The 18193-nt window shown below is 46.1% G+C and overlaps 1 protein-coding gene across 4 annotated transcripts in view; it reads left to right on the top strand.

The window, feature by feature from the left end:
• The first annotated feature begins 3151 nt into the window (after window positions 1–3151).
• The window catches only part of Daam2 (dishevelled associated activator of morphogenesis 2), a 42146-nt gene continuing 27104 nt past the window's right edge, over window positions 3152–18193 (top strand). For all 4 annotated transcript variants that reach the window (XM_035451165.1, XM_035451166.1, XM_035451167.1 and 1 more), the window contains exons 1-9: window positions 3152–3319; window positions 5248–5337; window positions 6467–6541; window positions 7004–7098; window positions 10675–11008; window positions 11683–11793; window positions 13794–13897; window positions 14553–14619; window positions 15617–15734. In XM_035451165.1, the coding sequence (XP_035307056.1) occupies window positions 3152–3319; window positions 5248–5337; window positions 6467–6541; window positions 7004–7098; window positions 10675–11008; window positions 11683–11793; window positions 13794–13897; window positions 14553–14619; window positions 15617–15734 (1162 nt within the window). The remainder of the gene's footprint in view (window positions 3320–5247; window positions 5338–6466; window positions 6542–7003; window positions 7099–10674; window positions 11009–11682; window positions 11794–13793; window positions 13898–14552; window positions 14620–15616; window positions 15735–18193) is intronic.

The following is an 18193-nucleotide window of genomic DNA, read 5'->3' on the forward strand; positions in this document are numbered from 1 at the left end:
CATCCTGGCTCATATCCCTGATTTGGCAAGGTCTGGTAGGAGGGGAAGAGCAGAGTGGTCTGAGGAAGACTCAGGGTACAGGAGGGTGAGGGAGTGAAGGCAAGGAGGGGGGGCCATGTGTCCTCCTAGGCTTCAGTCTGACTCTCCTGGAGTTCCACCATCCTGCTAGCCTAGCCTCATCACCTCAGCCTCTGGAAGCTTCTTCATGTACTCTGCACTCCAGAGATGTCTTGCTCACCAGATCATTGGAATTCACAAGGCTAATGAAACAAAGGAGACTAGCTTTGTAACCTGATTGCCCATCTGCCTTCAGATTCTGAGCCTGGCACTCAAGTACTAGGGCCTTGGCCCAGCCACTCTGGTGGTTAACATCAACTGTCAGCTTGATGATGGTTAACACTATGTCAGCTTGACATAGTCTAGAACTACCAGAGGCCACTTTATGGGCTTGTCTGTGAGGGACTCTAGATTAGGCTGGTTGAGGTGGGGTCTGCTCCATAGGCTCTAGTCCCAGACTGCATAAAAAGAGGAAAACAGGCTGGATGTTAGCTCCCTCCTCCATCTTATTCCAGATGTGATATAACCACTGCCAGGCACTCCTGCATCCACATCCTTCCCACCAGGAGGGACTATACTGGCAAACATCCTTAAGTGGCTCTGTCAGGGATTTGGTCCCAACTGTGACAGAATGACAAACACCACCCATCTTGGTCACCAGCTGCCATATCCCATGGGAAACCCCAGGTATTCCTCCTGGAGCATCTGAAGTCTGTGCCACTGTGGCCCAGAATAGTGACTCCCATCCCAGCCCTAGAACTCTCCTCTTACTCCTTAAAAAAGGTTCTGGATTGTTTGTCAACTGCTAGTAGTGAACGGTTCCAATTGGTATTTCCTGGCTGCCTAACAAAAAGCCTCCATCCCTGATTTCTGAGAACATAGATGGTTTCTAAGTTAACAGACCTATGGTTTGAGCACCATAGAGTACAAGTCTTTTATTACCTATAGAAATGAAGGTCACCTGAAGGCAGGGGATGCAGCCGCTGTCTTTAAGGTGCCTCAAATATGTATGAGGGCCAGTGCTCAATCAAGAAAGAAGCCAGCATCACATGGCTCTTTTAGACTGTTTTATTGAAGGCTGGCCCAAACCTATTAAAAAGCCTACTGCAAGATTTATAAAGAAAGATAAAAATGGGGTCACTAAAAAGGCTTTAGAATGGCAATTAAAATGGGTTGTAATTTAAATGAGAGTTGACAAAGTTTCACAGCTACTAACTAAATTGTTAGGAGTCCAAGGGTAAGGTGCTCTTCTCTGGAAGGCTCCAGGGTTCACAAGTGCCGTGTTTACCTTTTTAATTTCTCTGTAAGATTCTAGAGCTTGGTTCAAAGGGCTGCTTCAGAGTTGGTACAACAAGTTCACAGGGCTCAAGTGAAAACATCGCTGTATAGGAAAAAGGCTGACAATGCAGAGTCACATGGATGAAGAGTCACATGGATGAAGAGACACATGGGTGTAGAGCTCACCGATGGATCATGCCCCCAGGCGTGGATGATGAATGCACAGGCACTGAAAGATCTGGCTATTAGCTCATTGGGATTTACAAGTTTGTTTATTTCAGCATTTTCAGTAATGATGTAGTGACAACTGTGGATACATCTTCATGTGTTAATAATCCAGAACAAGGAGAGACAGCTAAGTACCAAGACTCAAAAGTAACTCAACCAAATTAAACAAAGATTGACAAGATGGCTTACCAGGGAAAGGTGATTGCCACCACACCTGGCAATCTGAGTTTCATCCTTGGAATACACATGGTGGAAGGAGAGAACTGACTCCCACACAGTTTGCACTGACTTCTACGTGTGCATCATGGTACTAGCATGTACTTGAGCAAAAAAGCACACACACACACACACACACACACACACACACACACACACACAGAGAGAGAGAGAGAGAGAGAGAGAGAGAGAGAGAGAGAGAGCAAACAAACAGATAAATCCTCTATGTATATTTAGAAAATGGAGCTCTGTGTGTAAGGTGGTAAGGAGATGAGATGGGCAAGCCAGAGTTTGTGAATCTTGTTAGATCCACTTATTAGATCCACTCTGGTCATCTGATGTGTGCTAGGAACCAGAGGTGGAACATGGCTATGCCCTGAAGAGGTCTGTGTGCAGATGGCTTAACTAAGCAATCCAGGGGCAGCCATGGCAACTATGGTGGGGGCTTCCTCCTCCAGCTGGCACCACTGAGTGAGATTTCCCAAGTAGCAGGTCAATGAGTTAACCCTTCCTGTTCCAACCTGTCAATCAGTCCCAGTTCCTGGTCAGCACAGTGTTCTCTGTCCTTGGTAGGTATGAAAAGCACATGGGATCAGATTTTCCCAAATATGTTCAGCACCAAAGGCAGCCTCATCTGACTTGGGGTTTAATCTCCAGCTCTCCTCATGTGGAGGAGGGCACTGGCCTCCTTCAAGACGGACGAGTGAGCCATTGCCTTATGGATATTTTGGGCTACTTGAAGCATGTCTAAGTACAAGAGAGTGAGCAAGAGCTGAGGAGGAATCTTTCCATCTTCGACTTCTCTGGAGGCCTATGCATCAGGAGCTGTGGCCTCTAATTAGCTCAGAGTTTTTCTAACAGCTGACTTCTGCCCTCCCCTCCCATTACCTTTAAAACCATCTTTGTCTGATCCTGAAATGATCAGACCAATGAGCTTTGGTATACGTTGACCCTCCAGTGGCCAGCGAACTCCTAGGATATTCTCATCACAGGTATGGAAAACATCAGCTAAGCACCAGTTCTGACCACCTGGAGGTCACGTGTTGTGACTTCCATCCCCTTCACTTCTCTAGGGACAAAGAAAGGAAATGGGGAAATGTTCATGACTGCTAGTCTGGTGAAGTCAGCTGAATAAGTTCAGGTGAAGGGGGCTGGAAGAAGCAGAGAGTCTTTGAGAGAAGGGACAGGTCTTTGATATTGAGCTAATGGGCCCCAACAGTCTCTGTGACAAGGGTTCTGAAGGCAGAGTGGCCTCTGTTTCTACCTGTATGGCTCTTTCTCATGACCACCTGCTCTCTCTGTCCTGTTACCTAGATTGTGCCAATGAGGACCTAACACACCTGCCTGCTGACCATCCCAGCCTGCAGTGACCATGGCTTTCAGCAAGAGGAGTCACCATGGCCTGGGCTTCCTTTGCTGCTTTGGAGGCAGTGACCTCCCAGAGATCGACCTCCGGGACAGCCATTCATTGCATTATCTGGACTTTTCCGGTCCCATCCCAAACCCAGAGGAACTCAATGTCCGCTTTGCAGAGCTGGTGGTCAGTTTGGGAAGGGTTGAGAGGGCTCTGATGATGGGGGAAATGGGTTGATAGATAGCAGAGAAGGGCAGAGGCCAGGAGTCTGTGTACTGAGTTCTCTGCTCCACAAAGCTCTTTTCAGGGGTAAGGCAGTGCTTCCTAAAGCACCTTCCCTGAAGAGAAAACAGACCCTCACTGAGGCAGACACCATGACATGGACTATAAAATGGTCCCCAGGACAAAGTATCTGCCTCCATTTCCTTTTGGTTCTGGACCATCTGGTGCTAGACCAGCCTAGCTGCCATTAGAAGGGGTCACATCGTGAAAAGAGACATTGAGAACTCTTGATCTCTCTCTCTCTCTCAGTTGCTTTCTGGGATTTCTATAGGAGCCTTTAATTTCTGAAGTAAGCAGAAAGTGGGGTTCTCCAGGGGATCCTGAGAGCCTTGGAACAGGGAGATGAATACTAGAGATACGGAGGCAGAGGTGGGTGGTTCCTACCTAAGATCTAAGAAGACCATCTCCTGGGCTGTGCAGAGAACAGGTCGATAAAAGTGTGTCTCCTTGTCACAAAATCTGTAGACTGGTTTAATTTCGACAGCAGGCAAGCTGATTTGCATTATCTTAAAGCATGTGGTATATGCGCCCAGTGGCAGGAGGATGGGGAGTTCAAAGTCATCCTGGCTACATAGTGAATTCCAGACCAGTCTGAGCTACAAGAGAACCTATCTCAAAAGGAGAAAAAATAGAAAAAGAAAAGCAAAAATGTAAAATATATTACTGATATTTTTTACATTTATTACACATTGAAATGGTCATATTTTAGGTATATTAGTTGAAATAAAATGTAACATTAAAATTAACTTCATCTATTTTTTCCTCTTTAATTTTTTTTAGTGTGACTAGAACATTTTAAAATATGCTGCTCCCATTATATTTCTACTTAACAGTTCTGACCTAGGGAAGGAGAAATCTTAAATGTTCTCCCTAAAGCTCTAGGGCTGTAGAGATAGCTCAGAGTTTAAGAGTGTACTGAGGAGCCAAGTTTGGTTCCCAGTACCACACTGAGTGGTTTACAACTGCCTGTTAGTTCAGCTCCAGAGGATCTGATACTCTCTTCTGGCCTCCATTAGTAGATGTACTCATTACACACACACACACACACAGAGAGAGAGAGAGAGAGAGAGAGAGAGAGAGAGAGAGAGAGAGAGAGAGAGAGAGAGAGAGAGAGAGAACAAAACAAAAGACAAAATGGCTCTTTAGAAGACACCCAGCACAGCCAAACCCATTATCCAAGAGAATGACCCCAAAATATGACAACCTCAGAGGCTTGCCTCTCAGGTGGTATAGCCCTGAGCCTTGCACAGCCTCACCTGGTGTCCTGAAGGTGGAAGGGTTGCAGATCAATGTCAATGCCTCCTTCAGGATGGTGTCCCATTCCCCCTGCTCAGACTCTGGCCCTCATCTCTCTGGCTCAGCTATTCCAGCCCATGCTTAGCTTGAAAGATCCAGGACAATTCAGAGGAGAGACTCAATAGGTAGGCAGTGGGATGGAAAGATCTGAGAAAGAGGTAAGGCTGTCTAATGGCATGGGACCTCTTTTTATCAGGTCTTAACCTAGGGTGTTAGCAGACTGTGAAGACAAAGAGCCATGCACTGGATGAGGGAACAGCAAAGCAAAGGCTGGAAAGGTGGAAACAGGGTGGCCTGGAGCCGCAAGGGGATTTACAAAGACAGGAGGTGTGGGCAGGAAGCAAAGGAGCACTGGGTAGAAAAAACTGGGCTTGGTTGAGGAGGTAGAGGCTTGAGGCTCTGCTTCTCATAGAACAAGAAATGCCTTTGGTGTGTGTAAGCTTCTGGGAGGAGGAACATAGGCTGTGGAGTAGTTTGGGATGTTCTGATCTCCGGTAGAGCTTCATACTCAGGCATGATTCCTCTCCTCTTTGTAGGATGAATTGGACCTCACAGACAAAAACCGAGAGGCTGTGTTTGCACTGCCACCCGAGAAGAAATGGCAGATCTACTGCAGCAAGAAGAAGGTGCTCCCCAGCCCTCTGCCCTCCTCAGGGATCCCAGCAGGCAGTGGCAGCTCTGATAATTAATCATTTTTCCTTCCTTCCTTCCTTCCTTCCTTCCTTCCTTCCTTCCTTCCTTCCTTCCTTCCTTCCTTCCTTCTTTCTTTCCTCCTTCCTTCCTTCCTTCCTTCCTTCCTTCCTTCCTTCCTTCCTTCCTTCCTTCCTTCTTTTCCTTAATTCATTCAAGAGACAGTGTTAGTTACACACTAGAATTGTGAGAGCAAACTGTAAAGAAAAACCAAGTGTGGTCTGGGAAGAAAGTTCAGTCAGTAAGGCAATTTTTATCTAAAGCAAGCAGGATGGAGAGGGAGTCCACCGATAAGGTGAACAAGCATAGGGAGCTGAGTTTGAGCCACAGAGTATACGTTTAACAAAAATCCAAGTGTGGTGGTCAGCACATTTATAATCCTGGTGGTGGGGAGGCAGAGAGAGTGGGCCCCTTGGGGCTTGCTGGCTATCCATCCTAAACTACTTAAAGAACTCTGGACAAGTGGGAGACCCTGTGTCAAAAACAAGGTGGCCAGGGCCAGGTACAACATCAGGGTTATGCCCAGGTCTTCCTCTCCATGTGTGCACACATGTATGTGCACACATATGTATGCACCTGCACAAACATGCACATCCATACACACAAAAGGAAGGCATAAAAATATTAAATTGTGTGAGGCTCAAATGGTAAACAAATAAATAAATGGTATTTATTAACTATAAGCAAAACAGAAATAGCAGGAAAATATGCTTTTTTGCACATGTGGTTCATTGAAAATGACCCCTACCCAGTTTTCTGCACTCCCTTGGGAGTCACACAAATCTGTGTTCATTGTCAATATTTCACCAAGGAAGAAACAGAAACCTATGGAGGATCTGCAGCTTCCACAGACTTCCCCTGTGGGTAGGAACTGATCCCTCTACAGACTTCAAGTGATGCTTCAGTCTTAGCCTATGGGGCTGTCCATCCAGAAGTACCAACCTTTGACATTGTGGCACAACACTGTCACCACTAATGTGTTGGGCCACATTTGTAGCTACCCTGGGATACATGTGTCCCGTGGGCCATGGTTGGACACACCTGAGTCTGTCTCTCATGTTCCAGGAGCAGGAGGACCCCAACAAGCTGGCAACCAGCTGGCCTGACTATTACATTGAACGTATCAACTCCATGGCTTCGGTATGTGTCTATTCTTCTCTTGCCTTGCCCCACAGAGCCAGGTATAGGAAGCCAGCGATACCCCCCTGACACCAAACCGCCTTCCCTGCCCTCCAGTGCCATGCCCTGTAAGGCTCAGCAGCTTTCCAGTGATTCTCGGATCTTACACAACCCACCTCCTTGCACATTGGAGTCCTCTCAATGAGTTAAATACTTATTAGCCCAGTTGGGCATCATAAATCTTGGGAAATAGCCTGGGCCAGTAATTCCCTCTATTTCCTACTTATGGGAAATTAAGTCACAGGCCAGATCCTGGTCCTCTCAGAGTCTGTCTCTCATAGTAGTAAAGCATCCTCTGAGCCCTTGCCCTTCCCAAGGCAAGGGTGTGCTCCACGGGCACAGCTACCCTGCGAGTGCAGAAGCCTCTCAGGGGAAGGCAAACAGCTCAGTATGACTTCTACTTGCTTTGCCTGTGGGCCTCAGATGCAGAACCTGTATGAATTTGATGAAAAGGAGACAGACACAAGGAACCAAGTTGTAGAAGACCTGAAGACAGCCCTCCGGACACAGCCCATGAGGTGACTTTGATTGCACCCTCTCAATCACTTTCTTCCTTCTATGCCTCTTCCCAGTGGCTCTGTCATTCTGAAGCCTTGCATAGTGCTCTGCTGTAGGTTGGCCCTATTGGCCAAGGTTACATGCAGAATTTCATAAGATCTACTTTTATCTTCTTTGCTTCCAGTTCCCGTTTTTCTCGTGGGTTGCTGGGAGGTTGTGGGTAGGAGGGGAAATGATGTGGGGAAGTGGACAAACCTTGGGTCCTGAGACATTCTGAAAAGAGGAATTGAGGGCAGGCGTTGTATAATAAAGGACTTTCTGAGGAAGGAGGAGGGCGTGGGTTGAGAAATCCTCCTCACACTAGGGGGCAGTGTGGAGTCTAAGGGTGTGCTCTAGCCATCTAGAGTGGGAGCCAAGCAGGAAGGAAAGGGGAAGGATGGGTGTCCAAAGGTCACAGAATACTTCTCCCGCCTCCTAGACCACAGTGAAGATCCTGAGGCAGCCAAGAACCACAATAGTTTGTTGCTTTTGACTCTTCCCAGTGGTGTGCCTCCAGTGGCTTCTAAACCTACTGTTAAATACTCAGCAATCTTGCAAATGAGTTATTAGACCCATTTGCGATTATATTTTAAATTATATCAACTACAGATTAAATAAATGATATCCAAAATAATATTGGTATACAACACTAATTACCCAACTATTTTTCTACAGTTTGCTATTATGTATGGTCTTTCTATTAGGCATGTACTTGGCTTTATGTCCATGATCCGTGATGAAGATAGTATATAATCAAATATTCGTTTTAATTCCCCTTAGTAAAATTCTGATTTTAGGAATCACATGACATCATTGTAGAACTGTGCAATACAGAAAAGCATAAAATCAGGAAAAATATATATTGCTAACTTCAATTGAGAACATACTCGGTTGATATTTACACAACACAAAATTCATAGAGATACATTTACATATTAACTATAAATATTGGTTCTGAACTCAATTCATGACCATTTTCTCAGATCCTTAATTATGCTACTAAATTAAGGAAGGTCTCTACCATTAATTTTTTATGCATTGCCATAGCTGTCTCACATATAGATACATAGATAAAAGCTAAAATCTTGCTTCCTGAAGTAATGGTTTTAAATAACAGCATAAAATACACAAACAGAGTTGAAGAATAAAGCAATTCAATTAAAAAAGGCTCACAAATATTAAAAAATGCAGGTGATAGCAATAAATGTGCCTTTTAATGCCTGAGCAGTGAGAACTGGCAGCAGGCGGGTGCGGTGAGCACTGTAATACTGAAGAACCAATAGGTGAAAGTGATATTTTGAGATATCTGCAACAGCTCTAATTTGATATGAAAATAGCGGCGATTTATTTGAGGTGACAAAGTCTCTGATTCCACTGGCAGTTCTGTGGTTGGTATCCTACATTTGTTATTGAAGGAATGCTAGTTTTCACTTAGAGGTTATCCAAGATAAAAGTGTAATTCTCTTTTCCCATAGAGGTCTTTGGACTCTGAGTGAGTGCTTCCCGTAGGCTCTTTATAGGAATACAGACTCCAGATTAAGAGTGGCTAGGCTAAATGGCTGTATGTTAAGCATCAGGGAAGTGCTGTTTTTCAGGGTCTCCTGAAATGGAGCTTCCCAGCCTTGGTCCCCTGATCTGAGTATAATGGTCTCCCCATGCTGAAGTGTTTTCTGGTCACCTGTCTAAATTTCTCCCAAAGCCATTCTGGTTAGAGATGAGTCTTCAGGTTGACCCACTATACTAATTATAATCATGACTTTGCCCATGCCCCCCTCTTAGCTATGCAAATGACAGTCAGTGATATGCAGATTTAGGGCGTGAATTATCTTGCTATCACTGAGACAAAAATGCAACTGAAGGGAAAAAGGAGTTTCAGAAGGTTCAGTCTATGGTTACTCAGCTTTGGCTCTGGCCTGTGCTAAGGAGAACTCTATGGTTACAGGAGTGCATGGCAGAGGCTGTTCCCCTCACAGGGGACAAGGAAGAAAAGAGAGTATGGAAGCAGAAACACAATAACTCAAGTGACACTTCTTTCAGCTACCCCCATCTCCTAAAGTTTCTAGAACCTCCCAAACTAGCTTAGCAGTTGGGGGAGAACTTTCAATACATGAGCCTTTTGGTGGGATACCACCACAGTACACAGTATTTCAAATGGAAGTATGAGGGCCAGGGAAATTGCTCAGTGGGTGAAGTCCTTGCTGTACCAGCATGAGGACCTGAGGTCAGATCTCCAGCACCCATTTAAAAGCCACATATCTGTGATCGTGGTGCTGAGAGGCAGAGGTAATCGATGCCCTGGAGCTTGCTGGCCAGCCAGAATAACTGAATTGACAAGGTCCAGGTTCACTGAGAGAGCCTGTCTCAGAAAACAGGGGAGAGAGCAATAGAGGAGGACACCTGCAATTAACATCTCATCCATATGCACACACACACATACACAGAGCATGCACGCGCGCGCGCGCACACACACACACACACACACACACACACACACACACACACACACACACACACAGTAAAAAATAAAATGTAAGAAGTTTGGTGTGTGTGTGTGAGGGGGTCTGTAGACACAAAGGGTGAAAAAAAACTGCAAGAAATAAGAATGAAAACTCAATTCAGAATGACTTCTGTCAACCTGGATTAAAACTTCAGGAGAATCTGATGCCAAGAAGTTTATTCCTAATAAATTTAAACAGAGTAGAATTTGGAAAAGAAGTTTCCCTGATGCACTAAGAATTGTAATTGCATTGAAACTCAACTCAGAGTACATGTCATTTCCTCCAAGATGTGTTCTAGAGATAGGCTCCCTGTGCTAGGGAAGGGTCTGGCCTGGTCTTGGTCATACAGATATTATAGAGGTCATATGGGCTACTAGCCACCTCTGGTGCTGACCGTGGGAGCTTGGGGAGCCCCTGGCTATGAGGGTCATTTAGATGACTAGCCACCTCTGGTTCTGGCTGCAATAGTTTGATATGGCATGATCACAAGATAAGAAGACCACCAGGCTGTCAGTCACCTCCAATCCCTAACTTTCTGGATGAAGGATTTTACATCCTTTCCTTTAAGAGGACAATCCTGTGTGCTTAACACTCCTGGTTTCCCTGGAGACCTGTGAGTACAAGGACCTCCATATTGCGTTCCCAACACTCTGGGACTTGAGAGATGCTCTGCAGTTAAGAGCACTTCCTGCTCTTCCAGAAGACCAAAGCTCTTCCCCTAGCACCCACATTGGATGGCTTACAACTGCCTTTAATTCCACATCCAGGGATCCAGTGCCTCTTCTGGCCTCTTTAGACACCTGCACACATAGGTGTTTATACACACATACACACAAAAATAAATAAATAAATAAATAAATAAATAAATGTAAGTTTTGATTTAAAGAATTTTTAACTGAGTCTTCTGAAAGGATGAGATTTGGGGCCTATGGATAAACTCGTGAATGAGCCAGGAGGCTGCTGTGGCTAGGGCATGGTGAATGGTGTGCATATGAGTAGCTATTTGCAAGATGTGTGTGGAAGACAAAAACAGTAAGTTTTTTGGGGGCTTTGGCTTAGGTTTGTGACCCGCTTCATCGAGCTGGAAGGCTTGACCTGTCTGCTGAATTTCCTCCGGAGCATGGACCATGCCACGTGTGAGAGCCGAATCCACACCTCTCTCATTGGCTGCATCAAGGCTCTGATGAACAACTCCCAGGGACGGGCACATGTTCTGGCACAGCCCGAGGCCATCAGTACCATTGCACAGAGCCTGCGCACGGAGAACAGCAAGACTAAGGTGGCAGTACTGGAAATCCTGGGTGCAGTGTGCCTTGTGCCCGGAGGCCACAAGAAGGTTCTCCAGGCCATGCTACACTACCAGGTGTATGCAGCCGAGCGCACTCGTTTCCAGGTGGGCAATGGGTTGGAGGGTTGGGCCATGAGCTGGGGATGGATGGGGTGACATGGGGTAAAGCTGAGAGACTGGGAACCATATAAAGGAACGTGAAGGGAAGGGGTGTCTTGTAGACTGTGTGTCCACGCATGGAAGGAAGGAAGATCTAGGACCCAGACGGCTTCTCTCAAAAGACATAAGAAATGATATGTTTGGAGCTGTGGTCTGGCTTTCAACATAGATTTGTCCTCTTACTAGACTGTGGATCATTGAGGCTGAAATACTGGTTTATTTCATGTTTTTGTGGCTCTAGCTATTTGAGATCAGCACCTGCCTCATGATAGGAGCCCAGACAAGAAATGTTGAATTGAGTACAGTTGCTGGGGTCAAGATTTTAGGACTGGGTGAGTGCCAAGTTTGCAGACACTGGACCAGCCTGAGAATGCAGATTACAAGTAGCATCCATGAGGTTGGGGAACTATGTAAGAATGGCCAGGGACTGACAATGGCTGGTGCAGAGTCAGAGAGCAGCAGGGGAACCCAAAGCCCTGAGGGCTGAGCAGGAAGCCAGGGGTGTGAAGAACTGGGGTGGACCCCATAAGTTGGGGAGGCATGACCAGGCAGAGCAATAGAACAGGGTTCTCTGGTAGCATTCTGAATCTTCTTCCCAACTGTTCCTGTCTTCCCATTAGACACTGCTGAATGAGCTGGATCGAAGTTTGGGTCGGTACCGGGATGAGGTAAACCTAAAGACAGCCATCATGTCCTTCATCAATGCTGTCCTCAATGCTGGGGCTGGAGAGGTGAGGCCCCTTCCTTTTACTCTTGGCCCTCAGGTAGTATGTGAGTTTGAGAGCTTTCTAGACAAATGATAGAGAGAAGGATGGAGACAACTGGTTGGTGTGACCACTGCTGCCATTGTCATCTTCAAATATCTTTAGAACTTCTTACCTCCTTTACTTGGGGCAATGGAAGGAAAGCCTCCATGAGTCTAGCTTCACTCAACCAAAGGCCTATGAGGGTTAGGAAGGGTGGCTGCTGGTTCTCTCCTTCTGGGGACAGAATGGGATTTCCAGTCTAATTACTATATAATATTACAACAGTAATATTAGAGAAACCTGAAAACAGCTGAAGTCTTAGATTCTAAGGCATGCCAATGCTCCAGTTGAGTTCAACCCAAAGGATAAAAGAAGCTAAGAGAGCCACTAACAATCTTTCCTCCTCCTCCTTGCCAGAATGCCTCTGTGTGTGTGTGAGAGAGAGAGAAAGAGAGAGAGAGAGAGAGAGAGAGAGAGAGAGTGAGAGAAAGAGAGAGAGAGAAAGAGAGAGAGAGAGAATGTATGTATGCATTCGCAGTTCTTATCACCTGAATTATATAAGATATTCTAGGGAATAATCTAATCCTAAGATGGTGACATCATGTGACTTTGTCAGTACCTGCTTTTTAAGACTGTTATTTCCCCTGACCTGTTGGTAGTTATACCATAGCAGGAAATTTTTAACAATATGAATTGTCTTAATTACTTATCTGTTGCTGTGATGAGACACCATGGCCAAGAAAAATTATAGAAGAAAGAATTTATTAGGCTTACAGTTTCAGAAGGTTAGAGTTCATGACCATCATGGTAGGCAGCATGGCAATAGGCAGGCAGGCATGGCGTGGGAACAATAGCTGAGAGCCTGCATCCTTATCAGCAAGTGGGAAGAAGAAAGAGACTTGATCACTAATAACCTAGAGATAGTCAGTATTAAAATCTGTCTCAAAATCTCCTCTGCAAGTGGAAATAGTTCAAAACTCTTCAATCTATCAGATTCTTGGGGCAAGGGGCAACAGCCACACATTCTTTGAGGAAATATCACAAGAATTATCTCTAAGCCAGTTGCTAATATTTTTCTCATTTCCATGGTCCACTTTGTTCACAGCACTTGATTTCCAGTCCCCAGCTAGCCTGGCCAGTTAAGCCTCATTCACTTACAGAATTCAACCACTTTTCTAGTTCAAAGTCACAAAGTTCAAAAACCATCATGGTTCAGCTTGTCACAGCAATAGCCCAATCCCTGGTACCAACCTCTATCTTAGTTACCCTTTTTATGCTATGATGAGATGCCTGGCCAAAGAAACAGTTTTCTGGGGCTTACACTGTCAGAAGGTAAGTCCATGACCATCATAGGAAGGAGCACAGCATGAGGCAGGCAAGCATAGCCCTAGAGCAGAAGCTGAGAGCTTATATATGATTCACAAGCACAAGCAGAGAGTGCTACCTGGGAATGGTGCAGGATTTTGAAACCTCAAGTCCACCCCCAGTGACACACCTTCTCCAACAAAGCCACACCTCCTAATCCTTCCCAAATAGTTCTACCAACTGTGGACCAAGCATTCAAATATATGAGCCCATGGAGGTCATTATCATCCAAACCACCACACCAATCCCACAGATAAATAATTTTAAGCCAATTTTACGAATGAGGAAGCAAAAGCATTGTCAAGGGCACAAACTAGAAAGTGGAACATGAAAATAGCCAATCCCCCCACTGGCTCTGTAGTTTTACAGCACTACTCTTTGATACCAGAGAGTGAGCAAACACTGACCTGGGAGTAAAGTGGGGGAGAATAGGGGCTGATTGGCAGGCTGGCTTTAAGGGAAAAGCAAGGTTATAGGCAGTCTCTGGAAAGGGTTCTCGATGAATTTGCTGCACGACATGGCATGGGACTATGGCTGAGGTGGTGCTGACAGAGTCTACGGGTGTTTCTCTTGGACATGAGATGAGCCACTGAGTCTGGTCTTCCCTTGGTGACCCTCAGGACAACCTCGAATTCCGCCTACATCTCCGGTATGAGTTCCTGATGCTGGGGATCCAGCCAGTGATAGATAAACTCCGACAACATGAGAATGCCATCCTGGACAAGTAAGGCATCTGCTTCCCAGACCCACCATAAACCTGTGGTGACAGCTCCTCTCAGTGGGGGTGGCTAGGACCTTAGAGAAGACTGTTCTTCCCCTGGGGACCAACTGCCATAGGAAGTCTCAACTCAGAATCAGCACTGTGTGCAACAGGTGAACCCGTGCTGGCCTGCTTATCTCCTCCCTGACATTACAGATAGATGAGCTCAGTGGTCCTCAATCAGGGTGGACAATCCTCTCAGCGACATTCAGAAATAGGTGGGGGTGTCCTTTGGTTTTCAACCATGTCTGGGAGAGCACTACCGTTATCTTATGGGTAAATGTCAGGGATAAGAAAAATAACCTGGAGCACACAACGCAGCTTCTTCGAATCACCAAGGACAACCGTACCTAACAAGTCAACAATGTCCAAGTGGAAAAGTGTAGATCTGTGGTGACTGGACCTTGGCATGACCACCCTAAAAGAAGACCATTAAATCTTATCAAGGAATTGGGGGTTGGCATATATTGTTTGGCATCTTTCTGGTCTTTCCTTAACCTCACCTGAATAAAACTTTCAGATAGTCAATGGGATATTGAGGGGCTGAAATCCTGCACTGGGGATGTTCTCGCTTTATTAACACTTTCTCTGCACCCCCATCTATCTCCCGTCTGTCTAGGCATTTAGACTTCTTTGAGATGGTCCGGAATGAGGATGACCTGGAGCTGGCCCGGAGGTTTGACATGGTGAGGTGTCTGTGGTGGTGGGACAGTTTTATGGGGTCCCGGGAAGCCCCACAACCACTCCAGATCCTGTGCTTAAAGTTAGTCCAGTGCTGGCTGTGTCCCCAGTGGTACCCTATGGCCAGGTCCTGTTTTCTGATTGAATTCTAGTGATGTGTTTCCTCTGGGGACCTTACCTCATGAGCCATACCTGGTCATTTGCCCCTAAGAAACCAAAAGCCCCTAAGTAAGACAGCCAGTGCATGAATATACTTCACCTCAAATTCTGTTCCTAGCTGGCTTTTCCCTGCTGCCCCTAATTTCTCAGATTGCCCCTTTCTATCCCAAGGCAAATAGTGCTAAGTGAACCAAACCATTTCATCTGGGCTTCAGTGGCTCAAAATGCACACAGCTCCATTGCTTACATGCTGTATCATGCAGTCCTCCCTAAACAATAGCCTCATTTGGGGTGGGGCTACAGGTATTACACGTCACCCATTACATACTCACAAAGCCTGGGATTGCAGATAAGGGGTCTGAGATTAGAGAATTTAGCAGGCTACTAGCTGTCACATAACTAGAGCATATCTGGGCCTTGAGCTACAGGCCACCTGCTACTTGGAAGCATCTGTGCCCTGTTCCTTCCCTTAGTCAGGGTGATTTCACTCCTGCCTCTCCGTGAAGACACAATGTGGGGAGGGAAGAGGGAGGAGACCATTGGCATCTAGTAGAGGGGCAGTGGCTAGGGACAGCACTAACTATTCTTCAAGTCATGGAATGCCCCACCCTGCACCAAAGGATTATCTGCTCCAAGATGCCTGGAGTGCTCAGATTGGGAAATGGGGCTGTATAATTCCTACCGCCATCCCTGCTTTCATCCTCTGTTCCTGGATGATCGTCAGGAAAGGGGAACTTTTCCCCAGAGATAGATGGAGCTGGGAGGACGGAAATAGTATCTTCCAGCCCTTTGTTTCTTCCTGGATGTCTGGCTCTGCCCTTCACTGCGGCCTAAACTCTCCAGGTCCACATCGACACGAAAAGTGCCTCCCAGATGTTTGAGCTGATCCACAAGAAGCTGAAGTACACGGAGGCCTACCCTTGCCTACTCTCTGTGCTGCATCACTGCCTGCAGATGCCATGTGAGTACCCTGCTCTCACCACCACTGTCTCGCCACTTGGTCTTGAGCCACCAGGTGGATGTGACTCTGTGTTTGAGAGCTTGCTGGACCTGCTAGTCTGACACAGTTCCCTCTGTGTCTTCAGGAGGCAGGCCTAGTGACTCAGGTTCCCCCCTCCTTGGGTTGCCTTCTGTCATCCTGGGGGTGGAGCTAAGTACAGGGTTGAAATAACTCCAAACTTGTAGTCCAACAAGCAGCATGGTGAGGACATTGAGTCTTCTTGTCATTTGCAAAAGAAAGGTTCATGTTTAGGGAAACAGAACAGATATACAATGCTCATGTTGCTTTGCTTGCTTTGACTATAGTGTGTGATTGTGTATGGATGTGTATGTGCGTGAGTACATGAGTGTGTGTGCATGCATGTGTGTGTTCACTTGTGCATGTGTGCCAGAAGTCATTATCACGTGTCTCCTTCAGCCACCCCTCCCCCTTATTTTTTGAGACAAAAGTTTCTCACTGAACCTGGAGACCACAGATTCAGTTAGGCTGGCTGGCCAGTGAGCCTCGGGGCTCCTCTCACTTCTGCCTCCCCTGCCCCTTTATACAGATTCAGGGTTTTTCTTTCTTTTAGTATTTTAAGTTTTTATTAATTTTACATACCAACCACAGTTCCCTCACCCTCCACTCCTCCTACCCCATGCCCCATACACTCCTTAGAAAGGGCAAATTGGGCTCTCTGGGAGTCTACAGAGCCTGGCACATCAAGTTGAGGCAGGGCCAAGTTCCTCCTCCTGCATCAAGGTTGAGTGAGGCAACCCACCATAGGAAATGGACTCTAAAACGTCAGATCATGAATCAGGGATGGATCCTGGTCCCACTGCCCCACAAACAGACAAGCTACACAGAGGGCCTAGGTGGGTCCCATGCAGGCTCCCTAGCTGTTGGTCCAGAGTCCATGAGTCCCATGCTAGGGATGGAACTTGGGTCCTAATGAATGTGTGGCCAACACTTTACCATTCTGGACCATCTCACCAGCCTCATGTTTGCTTTGCTTTTGAGTTTTACTCCCACCCTCTTTATAGACAACAAATGGCATCTTGGGAGCAGGTGGCTGAGTTCTCAAGATCCATGTGTTTCAGGATAATAATATAAGAATAAATTATTCAAGATTATTCATCATTGCCCTAGAATGTAATGGAACATGAGTCTAAACTGTATCCAGCTTTCCAAAATTAGAATATTTTGAAAATCTCTCTGGTCCTCTGTAACTATCAGCCTAATCAGGATCACCAAAGTCATGGAGGTGGTGACAACTACAGCTTGGGGCATGTCTGATGAGAGGGTCTCAGCACATTATCCCTGAACTCAGGACAACCTGCTAGCTATCACTTTTGAGTGAGTTCTTCACATAAAGATATTGCTTCTCTTGGTTTGGGGTCAGGCTTTAGATGAAGCATGTAGTGTGAGCTGTGGCCCACATTACACTGCATTCCAAGAAACAGCAAACTGACAAGGTAACAGCATGGTGTGGGCAGAATGATGAGGGAAAGACAAAGACAATGAGCTGCACCAGGAACATACAGTGCTCCATACTCAGTCCAAGGGCTGGACAAATGGCTCACAATCAAAAACACTTGCTTCTTGAGTTCAGGTTTCCAGAACACATATTTGGTTTCTCACAAATACTCTTAACTCCATCTCCATGGGATCTGACAACTTCTTCTTGTCTTTAGGGACACATACACACAGACATACATAACACACACACACACACACACAGAGAGAGACAGAGAGAGAGAGAGAGAGAGAGAGAGAGAGAGAGAGAGAGAGAGAGAGAGAGAGAGAATTTTTTAAATCCCCAATTCAGCCCAGATCTTCATGGCAGTTGCTGGGGTCTGATTTCCTCTGCTCCCAGAGGTCTTCTGTTTGGTGATCCATAGCAATGTGAATGGGCCCCTCTCTTCTGTCTCTAAATGGGCTTTGAAGACACAAGTGTCTGGTGTCAGGATTAAAGTAATTTTTCCTAGTGGCCATTAAAGATGAAGCGACTGAGGAAGGAGAGGTAGTTAGTGGCTGTTGGATAAGAAGGGAGTGAATATCCAGGTGGACTGTCATCAATGGGGATGAGAGGACAAGAAGCCTTCCCTTCATAGTTCAAGGTCACCAAGGTCCACCAAGAAGCCTCCCTAGGTTCTGTGCAGCCCTTCTTTAACTGATTCTATACTCCCAGTACATTCCTGGAGCAGCTTCCATTCATCTTTTTCTGTAAAGTCAAAACAAAGATAATAATCAAGTCTCCCTGGGGACTTCATTTTTGAGCATGTAATATTTTCAAACAGGTCCTTTTTATTATAGACAGTAGAAAAAGCCATCGCATGCCCATGTCACAGTACGCCTAGGGTCCCCAGGGCACAGTACGCCCAGGGCCCCCAGGGCACAGTGTGCCCAGGATCTCAACAGGAAAGATGAAGCGTTCTGCA

Source organism: Cricetulus griseus (genome assembly GCF_003668045.3).
Source record: "Cricetulus griseus strain 17A/GY chromosome 1 unlocalized genomic scaffold, alternate assembly CriGri-PICRH-1.0 chr1_0, whole genome shotgun sequence".
NCBI lineage: Eukaryota > Metazoa > Chordata > Mammalia > Rodentia > Cricetidae > Cricetulus > Cricetulus griseus.